This window comes from Thamnophis sirtalis, unplaced genomic scaffold, assembly GCF_051295495.1.
Source record: "Thamnophis sirtalis isolate CommonGarterSnake01/CBP01778 unplaced genomic scaffold, rThaSir2_p1.2 scaffold_1, whole genome shotgun sequence".
NCBI lineage: Eukaryota > Metazoa > Chordata > Lepidosauria > Squamata > Natricidae > Thamnophis > Thamnophis sirtalis.
In genome coordinates this window covers 144,400,252-144,420,381 of record NW_028261381.1, presented here as the reverse complement: position 1 = coordinate 144,420,381, position 20,130 = coordinate 144,400,252, and the positions used below count along the sequence as shown (strand labels likewise).

General features: G+C 38.0%; 1 protein-coding gene across 1 annotated transcript in view; it reads right to left on the bottom strand.

Annotated features, from left to right (window-relative positions):
- Positions 1–6,759: 6,759 nt before the first annotated feature.
- Positions 6,760–20,130, bottom strand: part of LBHD2 (LBH domain containing 2) — a 54,256-nt gene continuing 40,885 nt past the window's right edge. The window contains exons 3-5 of the mRNA XM_087726749.1: positions 19,304–19,391; positions 12,840–13,035; positions 6,760–12,247 (exon numbers count right to left, since the gene is read on the bottom strand). Coding sequence (XP_087582875.1) covers positions 12,180–12,247; positions 12,840–13,035; positions 19,304–19,390 — 351 coding nt within the window. The 5' untranslated portion in view covers position 19,391 and the 3' untranslated portion in view covers positions 6,760–12,179. The remainder of the gene's footprint in view (positions 12,248–12,839; positions 13,036–19,303; positions 19,392–20,130) is intronic.

The window sequence follows — 20,130 nt, the reverse complement described above, 5'->3', positions numbered from 1 at the left end:
ACCAGCGATTTGTTGAACTTGGTGGGTCTTCACCCAAATAGACTCTGAGTTGGAAAGGTGAAGTAAAAAAAAGAGTCTTTATTTGTGTGCACAAGTAAATGGGGCCTCTTGCTGATCCCTCAGTCAAGAAGAGGAGCAATTTTCTGCTCTCAAGTGCCACTTGTATGTGCTTTTACTTGAGAATACAATAGGCAGAGTTCATTCACTGATTTCAGGAATTCGACACATCACTGACATTTTTATACCTTACTGCTGACTTGTATGCCCATTAATACTCATCTAAATATTCAGGAAATGTGTTTTTACAATTCTAATGAAATTTGAATGCAAAAGTTCAAGTAAGACCCTCTTGTTCAGTTCTTATTGGTGTGACTACTTACTTATTTTTCCTAATTTAAGGGACCAAGTAACTGGAAACAGGAAATATCTGATCTGCTGATATCATTATTGACACACAATGAGAGGGTTTGATGCTACGGACCAAGGGTGACAAACTCACGATGTCATGTTGTCATCATGTATCACAACCTTTTTCTCCTTTGCTAAACTGGTGTGGGTGTGGCCAGTGTGTGATGCATCCGGCACATGGGCTGCAAGTTTGACACCTCTGTTATAGACAATGCAGTCAACCTCACTAAGTTGCCAGTTCATGGAGATCCCCAAGCCCGTTGATACTATGTTGTGAGAAACTTCCAAAAGGATATTAAGGATGAGGCCAGTCTCACCATAGGGGAAATGATGTTCCGTAGGCCAGGTGCCACAGCAGAAATTTTCCATAGGCCAGGTTGCCATAGCAGATTCCAACAGATGTAACATATTCATGGACTCAATCCTTACTTCCTCTGCTGAAACTGATGGGCTGGGCGGATCTCATCAGGGATTGGGTTAGGGTTAGGGTTAATGTTAACCCTCAAATAAACTGGATCATGCTATGAAGGGCTTTAAAAATCAAAACAGCACCCTGAATTGAACCCACATTGAATTGCATGGTGACCAATGCAGCTTGTGAAGCAAAGCTGTAATTAGGGGAACAGACTTTTGCACCCCAGACCAGGTAGCCCGGCTATGCAATGGTGCCTTCTAAAAGGGCCCTTCTAGACAGGGGTGGGTTCCGGCCGCCATTACTACCGGTTCGGTGGTAAAAAGATTTGCTCTGTGCATGTGCACATTTTTGTTTAAAATGATCTACGAATGTGCACAACATTTAAAAATGAATAAAAATTACATTTTAAAAATGAAGATTGTTCTGCGCATGTGCAGAGCAGAAAATCAAGATGGCGCCGCCGATCATAGAACTGGTATGGTCACGTGTCCGCCGGAGTTACTACCTATTTAGCCGAACCGGACCGAATAGGTAGGAACCCACCTCTGCTTCTAGAGTATGAAGCGTTTGGTTTCATAATCACTTGCAATTAGGTTCTGAAAAGCCTTGGAGAAGGTTACAGAACTTTATTGTTGGGCTGATTCCCTGGGAACTTTGCGAACTATAGGAAAATGGTCATCGAAATTTCAAAAAGCTTCATTATCCAGTGGCGTGAGAAATAGGGTCTCATGTTCAAAGTAGAAGTAGGGATATTAGCATACTTACTTTGGCCAAACTACTTTAGCTTTGAATTAGGGTTACCAGCTCTCACTTGCAAAAATCCAGATAACAAAAGCTGGGGAGGGAGGTACATTAAGAACTCCCAGTCCACCTCAAAACTACAACAATTTAGAAACAAAACAGTTTTGCTCCAATAAAGGAGAATATTTGTAGCTCAGGGTTGACATGAGGAATCCTTGGTGTTCTCCGAGCTTGTTAGTTTTCTTGCAGATGCTTCATCACCCAAACTAGGTAATATCATCAGTGCTAGTAAGGAGTGTAGTTTGCTATCAGATTGTATTCTGGTAGCTTGCCCTGTCAGTGGTGGTGGGAGGTGGCTTTAGAGATTCTTTCGTTGGGCTGTTTATTGTTGTCTCTTTGGCAGTTTCTAGATTGTGGTATTGTTTGCTTGATTGTTGATCTGATGCTAACCTTAGAGTTAATTTATGCTGATCTGGGTGCTGATTGCTGGTGAAGAGATGCTTCATCCTTTTTGTTCTTTTTTGAGCTGGGTGATAGTCTCTTTTGCTCCTGTTCCCAATGCACTCCTGCAAAACCAGAATATATCAACTATCTCTCAGAACTACCATATTTTTTGGAGTGTAAGATGCACTTTCCCACTTAAAAGTGGGTGAAAATTGTGGTGCATCTTATACACCGAATGTTGATGAAGCCCCCCCCGGATGTTTTCGGCCTCTGTGTGTCGCATTTTTGGCCTCTTCACGCTCCATTTTAGACTCATTCCAGGCTGCGGGGATTGCCAGAGCACATTCCCATCGATCACCGCCTCCACACGTCAAGTTTTCAGCCTCTGCATGTTGAATTTCAGCCTCCGCACACCCTGTTTTTGGCCTCTGTGCATAGCATTTTCGGCTGATTCCAGATGGCAGGGATCAGCAGCGGCAATCCCCACCACCTGGAACTGGCCAAAACTGCAACACGCGGAGGCTAAAAACAGGGTGTGCGGAGGCCAAAAATGCAACACACAGAGGTCAGAAATATGACGTGCGGAGGCAGCGATGGGCTACGGCAATCCCAGCAGCCTGGAACAGCTGATTGTCAGTATTCCAGGAGGCCAATCCAACCACCAATCAGACGCTCATGCTGAATCAAGCTGCGATAATGTGCTGAAGCTGACCAGTCTGTTTGCTGTTTGCTGCAAGGTTGCTAACCAGATGAATACCGATGGATGCTTGTAGGCAGAGGCAGATTTTTTTTCTTGTTTTCCTCCCAAAAAACTGATGTGCGTCTTATACTCCGGAGTGTCTTATATCCTTAAAAATATGGTAGTTACTAATTTCCAATATAAGGCACAACTAGGGCTGATTCTGAATGGATGCACCAATTTCATGTACCAGCGCTCCAGATGGGCACTGCTACTAAAAAGAAAATAAGGTTGGGTTGCCCTCCAAATTTGGAAAAGAGATGAAGTGCAAAATTTACTTCATTCACCTTGCTCCATAGTCAATCATTTCTTTCATGTTGGTAATCTATCTGATAAAAGTACTGGATAGTAAACCAAATGCTCTTTCAAAAGGCTTCTTTCTCAGAAGGTTGTCTGCTTTGAACAGGAATAAAGCACAACAGGACTGGGCACCCACCCAAACATTTATTTAAGCATCACATTGGTCCTAGAAAGTAGGAAAACCTCTCTGATAACATCTATTTCCATGATGTCCCAGAGATTGGTCAGTCAGCAACCCACAAGGTGTGCAACTGCTGAAACCTGGAGATAATAAAAAGAGTTTTTGGCTAGAGTGAAACATGTATATCTGTCAGTAGCACAGTGAGTATATTTTTCAAGACTGCTCAATGTTGAAATCATATACAGAGTGTTAAATGTCATCATTCGATTGTTAGTATGAAATTAGCATGGAGATTTAGGTAATCCCCTTGAGAAATGGTTCATCCAATTCAAATAATAAGTGTAACATCAAGACAACCACAATCAATGATGAAAAAAGCTAAGCAGTGTCTGCCCTGGTTAGTTTTCAGATGGTAGAAAATCCTAGAGCTATAGGCTTGAACAGAAAGTTAGAAAAAGTCAGAGGGAACCAGCTCTGTACTATTGCTACATGACTTATCCATATAATCCTCTGGAACTGAGTTCAATTTGAGGGTCTCTGTTTTGTTTTGTTTTGGTTTTAAAAAGAGTCTCTGGTTGAAAATAGGTCAGTAGCAGAAGAGACGATTTACACACAAAAGATCCCAGTTTCAACCCTTGGCACCTACAGGAAGGACTGGGAAAGATTTCTGCCTGAAATTCCAGAGGAATAACTAGTCACTATACTGAAGTCATTTGTATATAGCCAAAATGGTGAACCTATGGCAGGCATGCCCGAAGTGGCACATAGAGCCACGTTGCCTGGCATGTGTGGCGTCACCCATTCCTCTTCCGGGTTTCTGGTGCGCATGTGCATTTGATGATCAGCTGGCCTTTGTGCATGCAGCAGTGCTTGAAACTGGAAGAGCTGGTCTTCTGTTTTCCCACATGGGCATGCATGCTGACCAGCTGATCGGCGTGTGCAAATGTGTGGTAGAAAATGGAAGACTTACTGGTCAGCGCACATGCACGCGCTGGGAACCAGAAGTTCATTTTACGGTGCGTGCATGCCCCCGGGGCAGCTCCTCTTCCTGGTCGCAGCCCAGACGAGTGTGCGTGAAGTGCTCCCTTTTCAGCAATCTTGTTTTTATTTTATTTTCTTCCTTTAATTCCGCTTTAGAGAAGTTTAAATGAGAATAGCAAGCACAATCAACTGGAACTTCACTATGTTTCCAAGTTGGCTGGAAAATAATGCTTGGATTTACAAAAAGTACAGTATTTCCTTAACTCGAGTTCAATCTTTTCCCTTCCATGTCAGCAGTTGATGTTAAAAGTTTAACATATTCATGAATAACATCCCAATGTACTGCATATGTCAAACAATACAGAAATAGCTGGTTGATATTTTACATGATTCATAAATTAAATTATCAGTTCATTCATTCAAGGAAAAAAAATCGAGGCTGTTGCAATTCATTTTTTTTTAAAAAAGAGAAGGTTAAATGTGGCTTCCTTTCATAGGCTGTCAAAATTAATAGATTTCATGATACATTGGTACAAACTCAGAAATTACTGGGATAATTCTGAAAGCTTTAAAAATAGATACATGTCCTTTATAATGGAAAGGGACGGAATCTTGCAATATATCTGAGATCATTCAAAAGATTAAGCTTTTGCCTTTCAATTTTTTTTTTGAAAATAGCCATTTGTACCTTTTAACTTTCAAATCTAGGTCTAGAGCAAAAGTTCTTAAAAGCTTCAGGGACCAGCGCTAAGCAAATTGAGAAGATGGCTGAAATCTTTTTTGAGGCCAGACATTTCCTTCCAGGTTGGTTGTACTTTAAGGCCATCTGCATGGGGAGGATGGCAAAAGGGTTAAAATAGTGCCCGTTTTCATGTCTGTTTCCTTTTTTCATGTATGTTGAGAGGGCACGTGACGTGATATTTGAAAAAGGGCCAGGCTTTGTGTCATCACAATGGCCTTTTTTGACATCCCTATGATCCCCCTGCTGCATTTTAAAATCAATGTGTGGGCCTTTTTCACAGGGTGGGCCTTTAACCTAACCCTGAAAGATAAAGGAGTCCCTGTCAATTTTATTCCACTATTTGTAGCCGATTTTAGGGGCAGGGGCCGGTCCTCATCTGTTTCTTTAAGTCATTGACCCAGTGCTGTCCGAAAATGTTTCAGCAGTCATGTAGTTAGCATGACATCACACCATGGCACAAATAACATGGAATGCTATTATCTTCCCACCAAAGCGGTACCTATTTATCTACTTGCATTTAAAATGTTTTCCAACTGCTAGGTTGGCAGAAGCTGAGGCAAGTGACGGGAGCTCACTCTGTTACAAACCACCAGGGCACATTTCTTCTCCAACATCTTTTAAGCCACTTTGCCACACTTATTTTGTTGTAATCCTTTTGTTTATTGTTTTCCCCTTGGGTTTTTTTGTGGGACTGACAATGGTTTAAATATTTTTGGATTGTCAGTATTATTTTAATCACTGGCATTTTTTATTTCTTAAATTAATTTTACAGTAGCTTTTGCAATCGCTTGAACCATTGTGAGAAGATGTATACCCTAACATAAGAATTAAGATCCTGAGCCTAGTTGCTGCTGAATCAGAGTTCCCAGAATTCCTCATCAGTTAATGTACAAGTTAATGCTCCTCCCACTCCTCCAACTCTGAAATAAATTCTGTCAACTGCATTGTTTTGCATTCCTTTTTCACTTCACTTTATGACCACCTGTGGTCATAAAGCATATTAGGATGTTTTAGAATGTGCCATCTTTTAAAACTTCCTTCCTTCCTGAGATTTCCCCCAAACTCCCTTCTTGTGCCTAGATAGTGTCATTTTTTTATGGCTACACTGCAGCATGCATTACCTGAACCCTGGAAATAGAAAGTTAAGTGACACTCATTCTGTATTAATCATATTATTTATGTGTGCCTTCTGTATCTGTGATGGAGTCCAGATCAGATTTTTGTTTCAAATTGCTCTACCTCATTCAGGAAGAATAATGTGGGACGGGCAAACAATATAATTTTCTGCTTGCAATCTTCCTCTCATTTTCTAAAACTTCTGCTGTGTTCTTTCATTTAAAAATCCTATAGGAATAAAATAAAGCATGTGGAATTTAACATTTTATCTAGTCTGCTATTTTATCTAGTCTAACCAAAGTTGCTTTGGATAGTGGAATGGATAGTATATAAATTTTAAACAAACAAACAAACAAATACATTTTGTATGAAACCAGAGCCATTCCATGTTGAATAGGAAAGTAATGGCCTTCTCTTATCTCCTCATGATCTAATCTGAAAGGACATTTGTTTTTCACTATTACAGCTAGGATCAAAGCCTGATTATTTTATAAAAAAATAATCTATGTTGCCTGTAAATATTTTCCTCATCAATCAAAAATGTTTCAGGAGAGGATCTGGTAGGCAGAGTTGAATGAAAATAGCATATGCCTGATATTTAAGCTATCTACTTTCTATCATTGACTTTTACTACAGAAATGCTATAGGTTTCTTATATTTTCACCAATGAAGTTTTTGAGGATAGAGTAGGCTTTGCTTGTCAAATCAGAAACACATTTTAAAATAAATATTTGATATACTAGCTTACCAAATTAGGTCCATGTAGGTTTTAATTGATTTAATTACATCTGCAAGACATAGCATTATAGGAGTTTATACATAGATGGCAATTTACAAAAAAATCAAAGTTTCAAAGGTGCAGAATCCAACAATATATATATTCCACAAAATCTTTATCCATATCTTGTTTTTAATAGTCTACAAAAATATGACCAACTATTCTGAGTGTTTCCCCGCTTCCTACAAAGCATTTCATCCCAAAGGAAATACAGAAACAATCAATTCAGTTTAGTAGGCAGGACAATACTGTTGTACACAGATGAAATAATGTCATATATGTGGCTATGCACCATTGAATACATTTGTATTCCTGAAACAGTTTTCTCACTTTTCTTTCTCAATAATTTATTAAATTTACCTCTCTTAAAATTAAATGCTACTTAACAAAATGTAATTAAAACAGTTACATTTAGCATACGATCAGAAAAGTGAAGCTGGAGCAAACCAACACTCTGTCTTGATCAGCAGCATGTTCCTACAGTAACCATGGAGGTGCTTATGATTAGTCCACAACCAAGACATGAACACAATATTATCTTCTCATTTATGCTCTTAAGTAACTGGCACTGAAAAAATGCTCTGCTTCAGATTCTGATGATTATATAGCCATCATGATTAGTCGACATTCATTGCCCTATTCTCCACAAATTTGTCTAATTCCTTTTTAAAAAAAATCTCTCCAACTTGAACATCATTTCCAGATCTATGAGTCATGTAGTCTGTGGCTTAACTACGCACTGTACATAGAAATGCCTCCTTCTGCTAAATGTCTCGCCATTCAGTTTCATTGTATCAGCCTATATCCTAGCATTCTGTGTAAATTGTGTCACCTTGAAGACATTTAGAGCTGCACAATGCAATCTGAGCTTATACACAATAGCATGAACGTGGGTTGGCTGGTGGCTTTGGAGATAAAAGGAGGCAGATGAAAAATGCTGGAGGATTGTCATCCAGCTCTTCATTTTAAGTTTAAAAAAAAGGTATCCTGAAATATATATTCAGCTCTTTATCAAGACTACATTAAATCCTGTTGAGAACCACCAGAATTAAGGTATACTCCTACATATGTTCACTTTTGAATCAAGCTTTGCTGGATTTTCTTGGAAATACAATGCTCACCAGCTAATTTGAGCTGGCTAAGGATCACATAGGAGCAGGTGTCACAGTGGTTAGAATGCAGTATTGCAGGCTAATTCTGCCGACTGCCAGCAGTTTGATCTTGTCAGGCTCAAGGTTGACTCAGCCTTCCATCCTTCTGAAGTTGGTAAAATGAGGACCCAGATTGTTGGGGGGGAATATGCTGACACTGTAAACCGCTTAGAGAGGGCTGTAAAGCACTAAGTTAGTAATCATATTCTGCGCAATTTGCATTCAAAGCACCTAGCTGACTCTAAGAGAGAATTGCTAGATACCTGAATGGGGTTTATGACTTCTAAGTTTGGTTTTCTTTTTCACCAGAGCTAAGGTGGGCTAAATTTAAGTCGGTCAACAAAAAGATCATTTGGTGACAAGATTATGACTTCAACTTAAAATAATAAGTAAAATCTATCATAGTAGGACACATTCTATCCATTTTAATTATTTTATTTTATTTTTGTGCCTTCCAGTCAATGTTGCTCTTAGCAACTTCCTGGATAAGTCCCTGCAGTTTTCTTGGCAAGGTTTTTTGGGAAGTGGTAAGGCTGAGAGAAAGGGTCTGGCCTAAGGTCACTCAGATGCCTTTGTGCCGAAGGTGGAACTCTTGGTGTCTACTTTAACACGTTAACCATTAAACCAGGTTGACTCCCTTATCGTGTATTGGAGATATAACCTCCCCAACATAGCAACCCTACATGATGGAACCAGTACAGCCACTATTATCCAAAATAATGAATTATATTTTATACATAAACTGCATTATATTCACTTTGTCTAAGAAAAAGTTGTATACTTGCACGTTATTGGCACTGTTGCACAACAGTTTTTAAATAATATTTGGTTACTAAGAATATATATACACATTAAACCCTGTTGAGATTTTTTGTACTACTGGTTCTATGGGCGCAGCTTGGTGGGCATGGTAGAGCAAGGATGCTGCAAAATCTCCATTCCCACCCCACTCTGGGGCCAGCCAGAAGTGGTATTTGCCGGTTTTCCAAACTACTCAAAATATCCGTTACCGGTTCTCCCATTTTGGGACCAAACCCAACCAATTTCATTCATAATGCAGAGTTTGGAATTGTTAATCATTTTAGAAGTGACACTGGTATATGATTTGAAGAACAATCATAACAGTGGAAGTTTACAATCAAATTTAAATTCTCTTTTTCTTAAAAAACAATAGATGTACATTTAGGACAGTTTTGTGGAATGAGGGAGAATATGTATCTGTTTTCATTTTTATTTTTCAAGCACTGTAAGTGGGGACAGATAGAAGAAGTAGGTTGAGTGAATAAGTGGAGAAGAGTAACTGAAGATAAAGCTTCAGTTTTACTCCATAAACATAGAGCTCCTCTTATAAAATTTCACAAAATTTAACTTAGCAGAAGGCTACTTTATCCCTCTAAAGAACAGACTACTATAAAATCTTTCCTGTTACACTGGAGAGAGTTGTAGAGATGACCTTGGAGAAGGAACACCTCAATTAGTTAACATGAATAAAGCCCAGAAAAGGAAGACACTTTCAAGATCTGGCTACCATATTCTATGCCAGTCAAGTAGTATACTAGTATTTCTTGTGGTATCTGTTTCCTGACCTGACCTATCAATCCTGAAAGTCCAAAGTTGTCTTTCCCTTCCTTTCTTATACTAAAGAGAGTTACGGCAGAATTAGTTTAAGTTTCTTTCTAATATTTTATTCCTTTCAGGGATTAAATTCATGTTTTGCTAAATGCCACATTCCTTCTCTGAGGTCATCTCTGTAATTTCCCCCACACACATATTTCTAGACCAATCTTTAATTTTGTATAAAAAGCTCCTTCTTTTACTAATGTGATTCACACCCACACAAAGACACCATACAAGCATACATGCTCTACTCCTTCAATCACTACCTAGTATTTATGAGTGAAGCTCTTTGGAATCATATAGTACTGATTGCAGCAACATAGAGGAGAGGGGAGGATTTCGGTGAGGGGAATCATCAACAAAGATTCCATATCTACAGAAAAAAAATGTATAGCATCTGCTTTGCATGTCTTCCATCATGTTGATATTCCAGAAGTTGTGTCACCAAGGTATGGGGTCCCAGTAAACTAGTGACATTCTAAGATTGTTTCCCTATTGTGGTTTATATTTGGACTCTCTCTGTACTTTGTGGCTGGCGTATTTTAATTTTTAATCATATTTTATTTTAATAATGGTTGTTAGTTTTATTATTATACTTTTATATCATTGTTTTATTTGACTGTTGTGTGTCAGAGTCACTTCTGAGATAGGCAGTCGTATACATTTGGCCAATAAATAATTAAAATAAATAAAAATGTCACAACCTTGCAATGAAAGCCTGCTTCTTTTTTGTGTGTCTCACAGGTGACACTTCAATTCCATGTTTCTGGATCCCATCTTGAATTTTTTGATTCCCTTCCTATAGGTATCCATGTAATTTTGTTATGGAGAACTTTTTTCTCTACCTCAGGATTTTTAGCTTTTTTCTAATGTTAAGCATGGCATATGAATAGCTGCTAGTTCCAATAAATAACAAATCTTGTTTGAAAGTAAAGTACAAATAGAATTTGGGAAATTATTAGAACTTTTTATGCCCACACAGATTTCAATCTGTTAATCTAAGATTGGTAGGCACTTTTAAAATAAAGCATGGACCCCAATATTAAGAAAACATTTTTTTTAAAAAAATGAATACTTTTACAAATCTCCTTAGCTGGTGTACAAACACATTAAGGCAGATGCTCATGATTATTATTATTTATATACGTCACAAGTGAAAATTTATTATTCCCACCCATCCCAACATTGTTTTAATAGGTTGATCTTTGATTACTACCATATACACATAAAAATGTTCTTCAGTTTCTCATCTCCCTGGAGAGCTTTATTTCAATGTAATTACTTAACAAAAAGAAAACTTTCTTTGTGCTAAAATAGTGAAAACTTGCCTTAAGACATCAAAATGCAAGAATCAAGTCAAGTTGAGCTAATCTTGAAATTAACACCATACAAATATCACTTCGCTTTATCATATCACTTTGTCATGACTTCTATCCAATTCTGGAGACTGTATTTTGGTGATCACATCGAAGTTAAAGCATTGAAAAATGCTCTTGGGAATAACTGCTATATCAGTTTTATCCTAGCTACTGCTACTGTGGGTTTCCACTTAAGACTCTCCCTGTGCAAAAGCCTACAATAGATTAAATAATCCAAATAAAGCAGATGGTCTGAATGGCATCATTAATTACATAGAAAATGCATCTTATGTCTGTCCTGGGCATTTCTGTCTAGTCTTTGATCCCAAATGATAGATAAAAATTTCAGCAGAGTCTATATACAAATGCATTGGAAATTGCCTAAAATAGCGATGAAATAAGCAGTGTTCTCTTTTTCCCTTCCAAAACAGGCTCAGTTAAACCAGGTTAGCATTTGGGTCACAAATTGTTTGTGCAAACAATAGAAAAGGCTGCTGAAGTTACACAAAACTAACTCGGTTCACAAACAATAACGAACAGCTATTTCCATTCAAAATGTACACAAAATGTAAAGCCTTAAATGTTAACTCATTTTCTTTCAAATGCAGTGTTAATAAAAGGCTGGTTCACTTGAATTTGCACAGAAAAAGAGATAAGGGATAAGTAAAGATCTCTGCTGTGCATCACAAAAAGGCAGTCCTAAATTCTCCATTTAATCCAGATTTAAAAGTGAAACTTGCATTTCTATACAAAAAAGGTACAAAGTTAGAAGGTGACATTATATTACATCTATTATCCATAATATCACAGTGCTAGTTTTAAATGGCTAAAACAAAAGAGGTTTAATTGATTTAATATATTCTATGGCAAACAAACCCTGTGTCTTGGTATCAATATCAGATAGCTCTTTTATCTTTAAGAGACAATTTCACTTATAAGTGCTCATTGCAACTGATTTCATTTTTTTTTGGTGTTTGATATGAATAGTTTTGCTTCTATTTTTCCTTTTATGGCATTAATAAAAGGAACCAGGAAGAACTACCTAATGTGCTCCGCTTTTCCTCAAAGGAAATTGAAATGATATGAATCCCAGCCTGAAAAGAAGCAGTTCTAAAGCCCCTAAATTTCTTGCCATGTACTAACCTAATAATAGAACTAAAATTAAAACCTTCTATGGTTTTAAAATAGAGCATGTTGACAAGCCTTCGGAATGTGCCAGCTTTCCAATTAGGGTCCCACCACAGCTTCAGTTTGTTGAATGAAGTTCCTTAGTCATCCTCAGTTCTGCTTCCACTGGATTTTGTACTATCTCCTATGTCTTGGTGTGGTGAAGCACCTGGAGAGAAACAATGGTTCCTGTGTTAGAGAAATTATGATTAACCTAGCTACAGTTTGTTAATGACGCATAATATATGAAGTTACTTTATCTCAAAAATTATACTAAGTGATACAATATGTTTGAATAATTGTAAATGGAAGCTGAAATTTCTGATGGGTTAAGCTGGAGGAGGAAAGGGTGCACGATCTTAGAAGAGACCAGGATTGTCCCTATCATGGTGCTCTGGTCAAATGCTTGGCTTAAATTTATGTAATCCCTTGCCATTTAACATTAACTGACTGATCTAATGGGATTTGAAGACCACAACTGCCTATGCTTGATATATTAGAATAGGGGTGTCAAACTTGTGGTGTCATGTGACTTTCCCACCTTCGCTAAACTGGGTGGTGGGCGTGGGCATGATGCATCTATCCCCAAGGCCACAGGTTTGACACCCCTGTATTAGAACACCCCAACAGAGGAATTAAAATACACCAGTTTAACATTTTTTTTAAAAAAATATGGGTGGAACACATGGTGTGCTAGTACAGGCAATGTCACACTCTTTTTAACACATTTCCCCAGTAAAAGTTAATTAAAATGTTCATACTTTCAAGATCCATCTGGTGTTGCTGAGCATAGGATCTCTGAGCAGTGAGAGCCTTCTTGTCTTCCATTGATTTCAGATCCTCTGGAGGCCAACGAAGCTCTCCACTTTCAACATCGCCCATCTCAGATGGCTCTACCACAATGGATGGTAATCTCTTTGACAGTTTTGGATACTTTTCATGGGCATCCGGGAATGCCTATGAAGTACAATGAAGAATTTAATTGCTTTCATCACGATGGTCAGGTTGTAATGACATGTATAAAAAAAATAACTATAAGGACACATGGATGTTCTCTGTTTCAATGTTTTAAAATGCCATTAAAGATTATATTGGTTCAGCAATAATTAGTACAATCTTGCAACACAAACTTTCATAAATCAGGAAAGCTAAGCTAAAGTTCTAGAGGAAATGGATGTATCCATATTACAAACTAGTAATTTTATTTTTGGTGGCATCCTGTTGACTATCAATTCTCCACTGGTAATAATAGCTATGGTAATAGCTGCTATGCCCTTCATAATCTGCTTTGGGCTTCTTGCAAACTTGCATTTTCCATTGTATGCACCAGAAGACAGAAAAGAATGCTACCGGAAGAATTCTTACTATGCAATTTATCTCAATTTATCTTCAAATTTCACCTTAAACTGGTTATCTTAATTACTCTGAACATTAAAACCAATTAAAGATAAGCAATATTTTGAAGGTGAATTCATGTAAAAGGTTGTTTTCTGTCAAACCAAGGAACTCTCCTTCCCTTTAGCCCAGGGAAGAACATGTTGGAATATTTGAAACTGACAGAATGGGAAGGTCAACAGACAAATGGATTTCTTGGTATCATCACCCCAAAACAAGATGTTAGGCCTTCAATACCCATTGCCTCCTGCTGTGGCCTCTTAACTCAAATATTTGCCAATCTGATACAATTCCATTGGGCAATAGAAATAAGAAATAGTGTAGCATTTCTCCTGGCAAACAAAAAAATCTTTACCTCTCACCTTTTGTACTTTATTGACATTTCTATAAACAATGGATAATGGTAATTTACTCTGACATATTGCTATTTACGTTCTATCATTTTGATGGTTAATATTTGTGTAATACAAATATCCAATATTTAATCATCTGGCACGAGTGTAGCCGACAGCCTCAACTCAAACCAATGACAATTGTTATGAAACCATGAAAGCTGCAAATAGTGCAAATAATAAAGAGCATGGTTACTTTAGAACAGGATGGTTTTTTTTAGTACAAGCTTCATCAGATCAACCTTCATATAAATGATTTGGTTTCCTTACAAGGAGGATTTCAAAGGCTAGATGCCAGGTAGAGAAAGAAACAGAACCAACTGGCAGTCAGAACAGATTCCATCAATTCTTGCAATAGAAGGCCACAGTTCCTAGGGATGCATGGATTTTCAATTAATTTCAAAAACCCCAAGGAAGTGATTAGCTAACATCCCTAATAAGGGCAAGTTGTCCATTCCTTAGCATCGATGGTTTTTTTTTTAAAAAAAAATTAAATAAAATTATTTTACTTAAAAATAAATGTTAACCATATAGTCTGTGCTGAGGCATTGTCAGAGCTGCCACTTTGATCCTGCTTTCGCCTTGTTCAGTGACAGCCTGCCATAAACTCCAGAGGGCTGCGGGGAGGGAAACCCTTATGAGGGGGAAAGGGAGAGACTCTCCAAACTGCTTTGTGCCAGCCAGAGACAACACCTCAAGGCAGGGGTGGGTTGCTGCCGGCATTACTGCTGGTTCCGTGTGCAAAAATATTTGAGCGTGTGCGCTCACTACGCACACGCCAATTGCACACTCTGCACACATGCACATTTGAACCTAAAAAGGTCTGCGCATGTGCAAAATGTTAAAAAAGGAAAAATATTACATTTCTGCCATGAAAATTGTTCTGCACATTGGCAGAACCGAAAATCAAGATGGCACCGCCATATGAGAACCAATTTGGGGGCATGGCAGGCCTAGGTTGCTGCTGGTTCCAGCGACCCAAGCCGCCAAGTTACTACCTGTTCAGCCAAACCGGTCTGAACCAGTAGGAACCCACCTCTACCTCAAGGACGCCTGGCCAGAAAGAACAATGCAGATATAATACAAGGATGACTGTTCTGAAAACATCTGGTTTGAATATGATAAGACACATGGGGACCAATGGGAGGAAGATGTGGGAAACAAGGGGTTTTCACTAGGGAATTGGCATGGGAACCTCAGGTCTGGATTTGCTTTACTGTACTTCACCTGACTTTAGTAAAACTATACCTTACTCTCAAAAATGGAGTCATGGATCATTCTTGCCTAAGGTTGAAGTTGAGGCAGGACTGACAGGCCTTTTGCTTTAACTCTGGGATGGTGAGTTTGTGGCCCTCCAGTTACTTTTCATGACTATCAGTAGTTCAAGCATCACAACTCAACCTTGCTCAGCTAATAGCAATAGCACTAACACTTAAAGTTATATACAGCTTCATAGTGCTTTACAGTCCTCTCTAAGTGGTTTTACAGAGTCAGCATATTGCCCCCAACAAGCTGGGTCCTCATTTTACCAACTTCAGAAAGATGGCAAGCTGAGTCAATGTTGAGCTGGTGAGAATCGAACTGCTGGCAGTTAGCAGAATTAGCCTGCAATACAGTGGTGGGTTCCGGATCCTGGTGCAACCAGTATGGTGCAACAGGGCCCAGCGTCCACCACATGAAAGCATGCAGCGCACACGCACAGTATGCACATGTGTCCTTACTTCCTGCAACACTCCAGCTGCTTGACGGAGCATTGCACAGGCGCCGTATGCTCCGTGTGCATGCGCGGAAGTGCTGAAGAGCTCAAATACAGGTAAGGACCATACCGGAACGGTACCCGGTGCTCCCGGCAGGCACCAGTATGCCCGTACTGGAGAGTACTGCCTGCAACCCACCACTGCTCAATACTGCATTCTAACCATGGTTGCTAATATTGGGAAGTGGCAGAAATTATAATACATAGATAAGAAAGAGGTATATATGAGCCCTTGAAGTAACTACAAATGGAAGGGCAAGTGACCAAACAGTCATTTGGTCTCTAGGCATGGCGTCTTAAAATTGTTCAACCACTGAACATGACTGTCTACTTTTGTTTCTGTTTCTTGTTGTTAATTTGGAGAGTGCACATTAATCCACAGAGGGTAGATTAATGTGCACAGAGGGTGCCACATTTGCTGCATTTGAAAACTTATCAAGCACTTTTTAGATTCATGCCAATGTAAATATGTGGAGTCTGTCTAACCACCAGATTCAGAGCAGAGACTGAAATTCTCAATCACCCAGATATAAAATGACTAGGTCTTCAGACTTTAGAAAACAGAATATACCACATCATAAAAAAGAATTATTTTTAATAGGAACACACGTAAAATGTATATATTGAGGAATCATGAACAGAAACAACATATTTTAAGGATGAAATACAGTACTTTTAAAAAGGTATGTGGAAGGAAAACCTTAGACAAAAATATGTGTATTAGGAAAAACATACAAGGAAATGGGTATGAGTTTTCATGATCTTTTTTTTTTTTGCCAAATTTACCAACTAATGTAGAAAATAATTTAGAATGGAGAAAATGAGAAATTGAGAGAACTATTCAGATTAGCCTGTTGTTATTTTTAAGGGTTGCATGATACCTCTATGTCCTCATATACTTAATGAAATAAGTTGTAAAGACAATATATCTGTCGATATATATGTACCATTGTTGGAAGTATTAGAAGATATTTCATAGATATTTAGATTTACAGGTAATTACTGATTTTTTTAAAGAAAGCCTTAAGGAACTGTCAGAAACTGTAATGTCATTCGCAAAGCCTTCTGATTGTTTTCATCAAATGCATCTTCATTACTATCTCTTACTACTATAATATATTTAGCATGCAATGGAAGAATATAAGTTTGCTGTAAGTCTCCTGAGATCTCCTAGTACTGTGATGGCAAACCTATGGCACGCATGCTACAGGTGGCACACGCAGCCATATTTGCTGGCACGGCAGCCCTCACATACAGTGTGCATGCACATGCTGGTCAACTGATTTTTGGCCTTCTGGAGGACCGGGGAGGCTGTTTTTGCCCTCCCCAGATTTTAGGAAAGCCTCCGGAGCCTAGAGAGGGTGAAAACCAAACCCAACGGGCCAACTGGAAGTTTGTTCCCAAACTTCCAGTTGGGCCGTTGGGCTGTTTTTCGCCCTCCCCAGGCTCCAGAGGTTTCCTGGTGGGGTGGGTGGGTTGCATGAGCAGGAGGGGAAGTGGTTGGTGGACACACGCGTGTGCATGATAGCGCGTGCACACACAATTTTTGCACATCTTTAGACAAAAGTTGGCCATCACTGTCCTAGTAGGTGTCCATGGAATTACCAGTAAATGTTCTGACATTTCCTTTAACAATAATGAATATAGAAAAAAAGAATTCATGTAACATGTACGAAGAGATGGGGAATTGTTATCAATGCTATGATATACATTAATTAATATGATATTTCTTATCAGTAGTAGTTGCCCAAGGCAGATCTTCCTATTTTCCATTAAAAATGGCCAAATTGATCCCTTGGCATGGCCTTCTTTCAACTTGTTAATTGACTTTTATCCAATCCTCATATAATTTTATCTTCATTATCTTATACATTGTATGAGACTGATGATTAGATAATACATCAGACATACACTAGAACTTGCAAAGAAAATTCACAAAACACAGCAAAATTCTCAAATTATGGGTACTTCTAGATTGTACTTTTCTTATACAATCAACTCATCGCGTTTGTGTAATTATGCAGAGAGAAATCCAGATGTCTCTTTCATTTGTCAATTTTCAATATCTTCCCGCACTTTTCCCATTAAATCATAAACATTGTGCAAAAAATGAAAAGGTAAATTTGTTACATAAGCTATCCAATTTCAAATGTCCTGAGTGGGTATTTTAAAACTGTAGCCTGAAGTAGGCTTATGCACTTATGCAACAACTGAATCTGCCCAAGGCCATCCCTAAAGACACATATTTATAACGAAAAGCCATTTCTCCAAAAATACACTGCGTAAAAGCTTTACTCTAAAATACAGTAATTGTGGCAAAGGGCTACATTATTATAAATAATTGTAAATATGAAATCTCAAATTGACACACAATTGAGACAATGCATCCTAGTGTGTATTTTAATTAAGTTTACTCTTTTGTATGGTATTCTAATTGTTTTTCACAATGCTATTGTCTGGTTTCAGTGTATTGTAAGCTACTCTGAAAATTTGGTTTTGAAGGGTGATGTATAAACAAATTAGGAAAATACAGTGCAAAAGTGGATTGCCTTATTTTCATTAGACTGAACAAAAACAGGATGTCACCTCAGCAGCCTCTGAACTAAGTTGGAAAAAATAACACTATGTTATGTTCATTATCGACTACCATTTCTATCATTATTACCTTACATAAGGCTGCACAATGTGAAAACTTGTTTTAAATGTGGTACATGATGTAGTAGGTCTAATGTCTTCACTTGAAACTATATTCTGCTGGAAAAAAAGTGTCTTAGAACCTTAGAATGGATCCTGAATGTATGGGAACTTTTTCTAAGCTTCCAAATTACATATAAGAGAATGACATTTAGTCAAAAGGAGTTCAGTATTTCCATACTGAGTACTACGTTTAGTGTAGATAAAGAAGTATTTACCGTAATTGCCAAAAGTTTAAATCTTCTGCCATTTTAAGGTTGGGAATATATCTCCTAAATAAGAACATTAGAATACCCTGATCCTGCACACATTTATGACACAGTCCCACCTGCCTTATATCAGCACCCTATCATCTAAGCCTACCAAAAAAATGATGAAGTAGAGTTTACTGTAAGGTTACCCATCCCTTATTTAGAGAGATAAGTTATCAAAAAGGCAATCTTGTATGATTAGTATGCATCACCATTTTCCAGTGATTCTCCAAAGTCAATGTAGCTATTCATGGGTTCTACATTCCAGATGTTGTCTGTCTAGCACCTTGATCTTGAACCTACTTTTTAAAATCTGTCACTTGCCTCACTAATGTAAAACCTAATGGGTTTTGGTAAGCAACTTTGAAAGTACTGTGTTATGTGAAGCACTGTCTCTCCCCCCCCCACTTTTTAAGTTGTAAGCCGCCCTGAGTCCCCCCAGAGAAAAGGGCGGCATATAAATAAACTTAAATACAAATACAAATACAAAATTCTATTATATTCAAAAGGAATTTAGCTCCAAGCTTCACCAAAATGATAGTTATAACAAAACCTAGCTCATAATCCTTCTTGCACTTCAGATTAAAATGCACAGTGGATTTCAATTTTTATTTCTATGATCTTGTGGTGGTGGATCACTCTAGCTTATTCTAAGAGGCTAATTTGTTCTGACAGACTTTGAAGAGGTGACCTTGTCCGTCTGTAGCTTTGTATTCAATTTGCATACATACACTTACCTGAGTGGAAGTACCTCCTTCTTCCTCAGGTTGGCTCAAGGTAAATTCCTCCATCACAGGTTCACGTGTATTCATTACCTCTGTCATGCTGCAAAAATCAGAACAGGTTATTTAAAATGTGAAAGACTTAAGGTAGGTCAAATGTCTCATAACGTATTTTAATTTTGTTATCCACAAGCCAGACAAAGCACACTATGGCTTATGTATTAATAAACCAAGCTTCTATGCTTGAACATCTATTAATAGCATAATTCATATTAGTTGGATTCTTTTAATTGCGTTCACGAATTTGTAGGAAAAAACAGAACTATTTGCACCACAACTTTCAAGTTAAATCTTTCCATATCAATAACGATTCTTCTCTCTTCCTTACTTCAAAAGGAAAAAGCCAGAAGTATTTTCATTGCAACTTTCAAGTCAAATCTTTCCATACCAATAGTGATTTTTCTCTCTTCCTTACTTCAAATCAAGTCAGAAAAAGTAGTGAGACATTAAACCAAAGGCAACTCAGAAAAATTGGATGGTGATTCCCTATAATTCAATATATATTTTGTTCTTTTTCTGAGGTTGCAGAAATGAGGTTTACACACTTGATACAGAAGTGAAATATTAGGATGAATGGATGAATGAATGGCTGTTCTAGCTTATTGAACAGAAGGATTAGAGGGGACATGATAACTCTCTTTCAGTATTTGAGGATCTGTTCACAGAGAAGAGGGGATTGACTTATTCTACAAAGCACCAGAGGGCAGGACAAGAAGTAAAGAGTGGAAGCTTCTTAAAGAGAGATCCAACTTAGAAGGAAGGAGAAATTTTCTGGCAGTGAG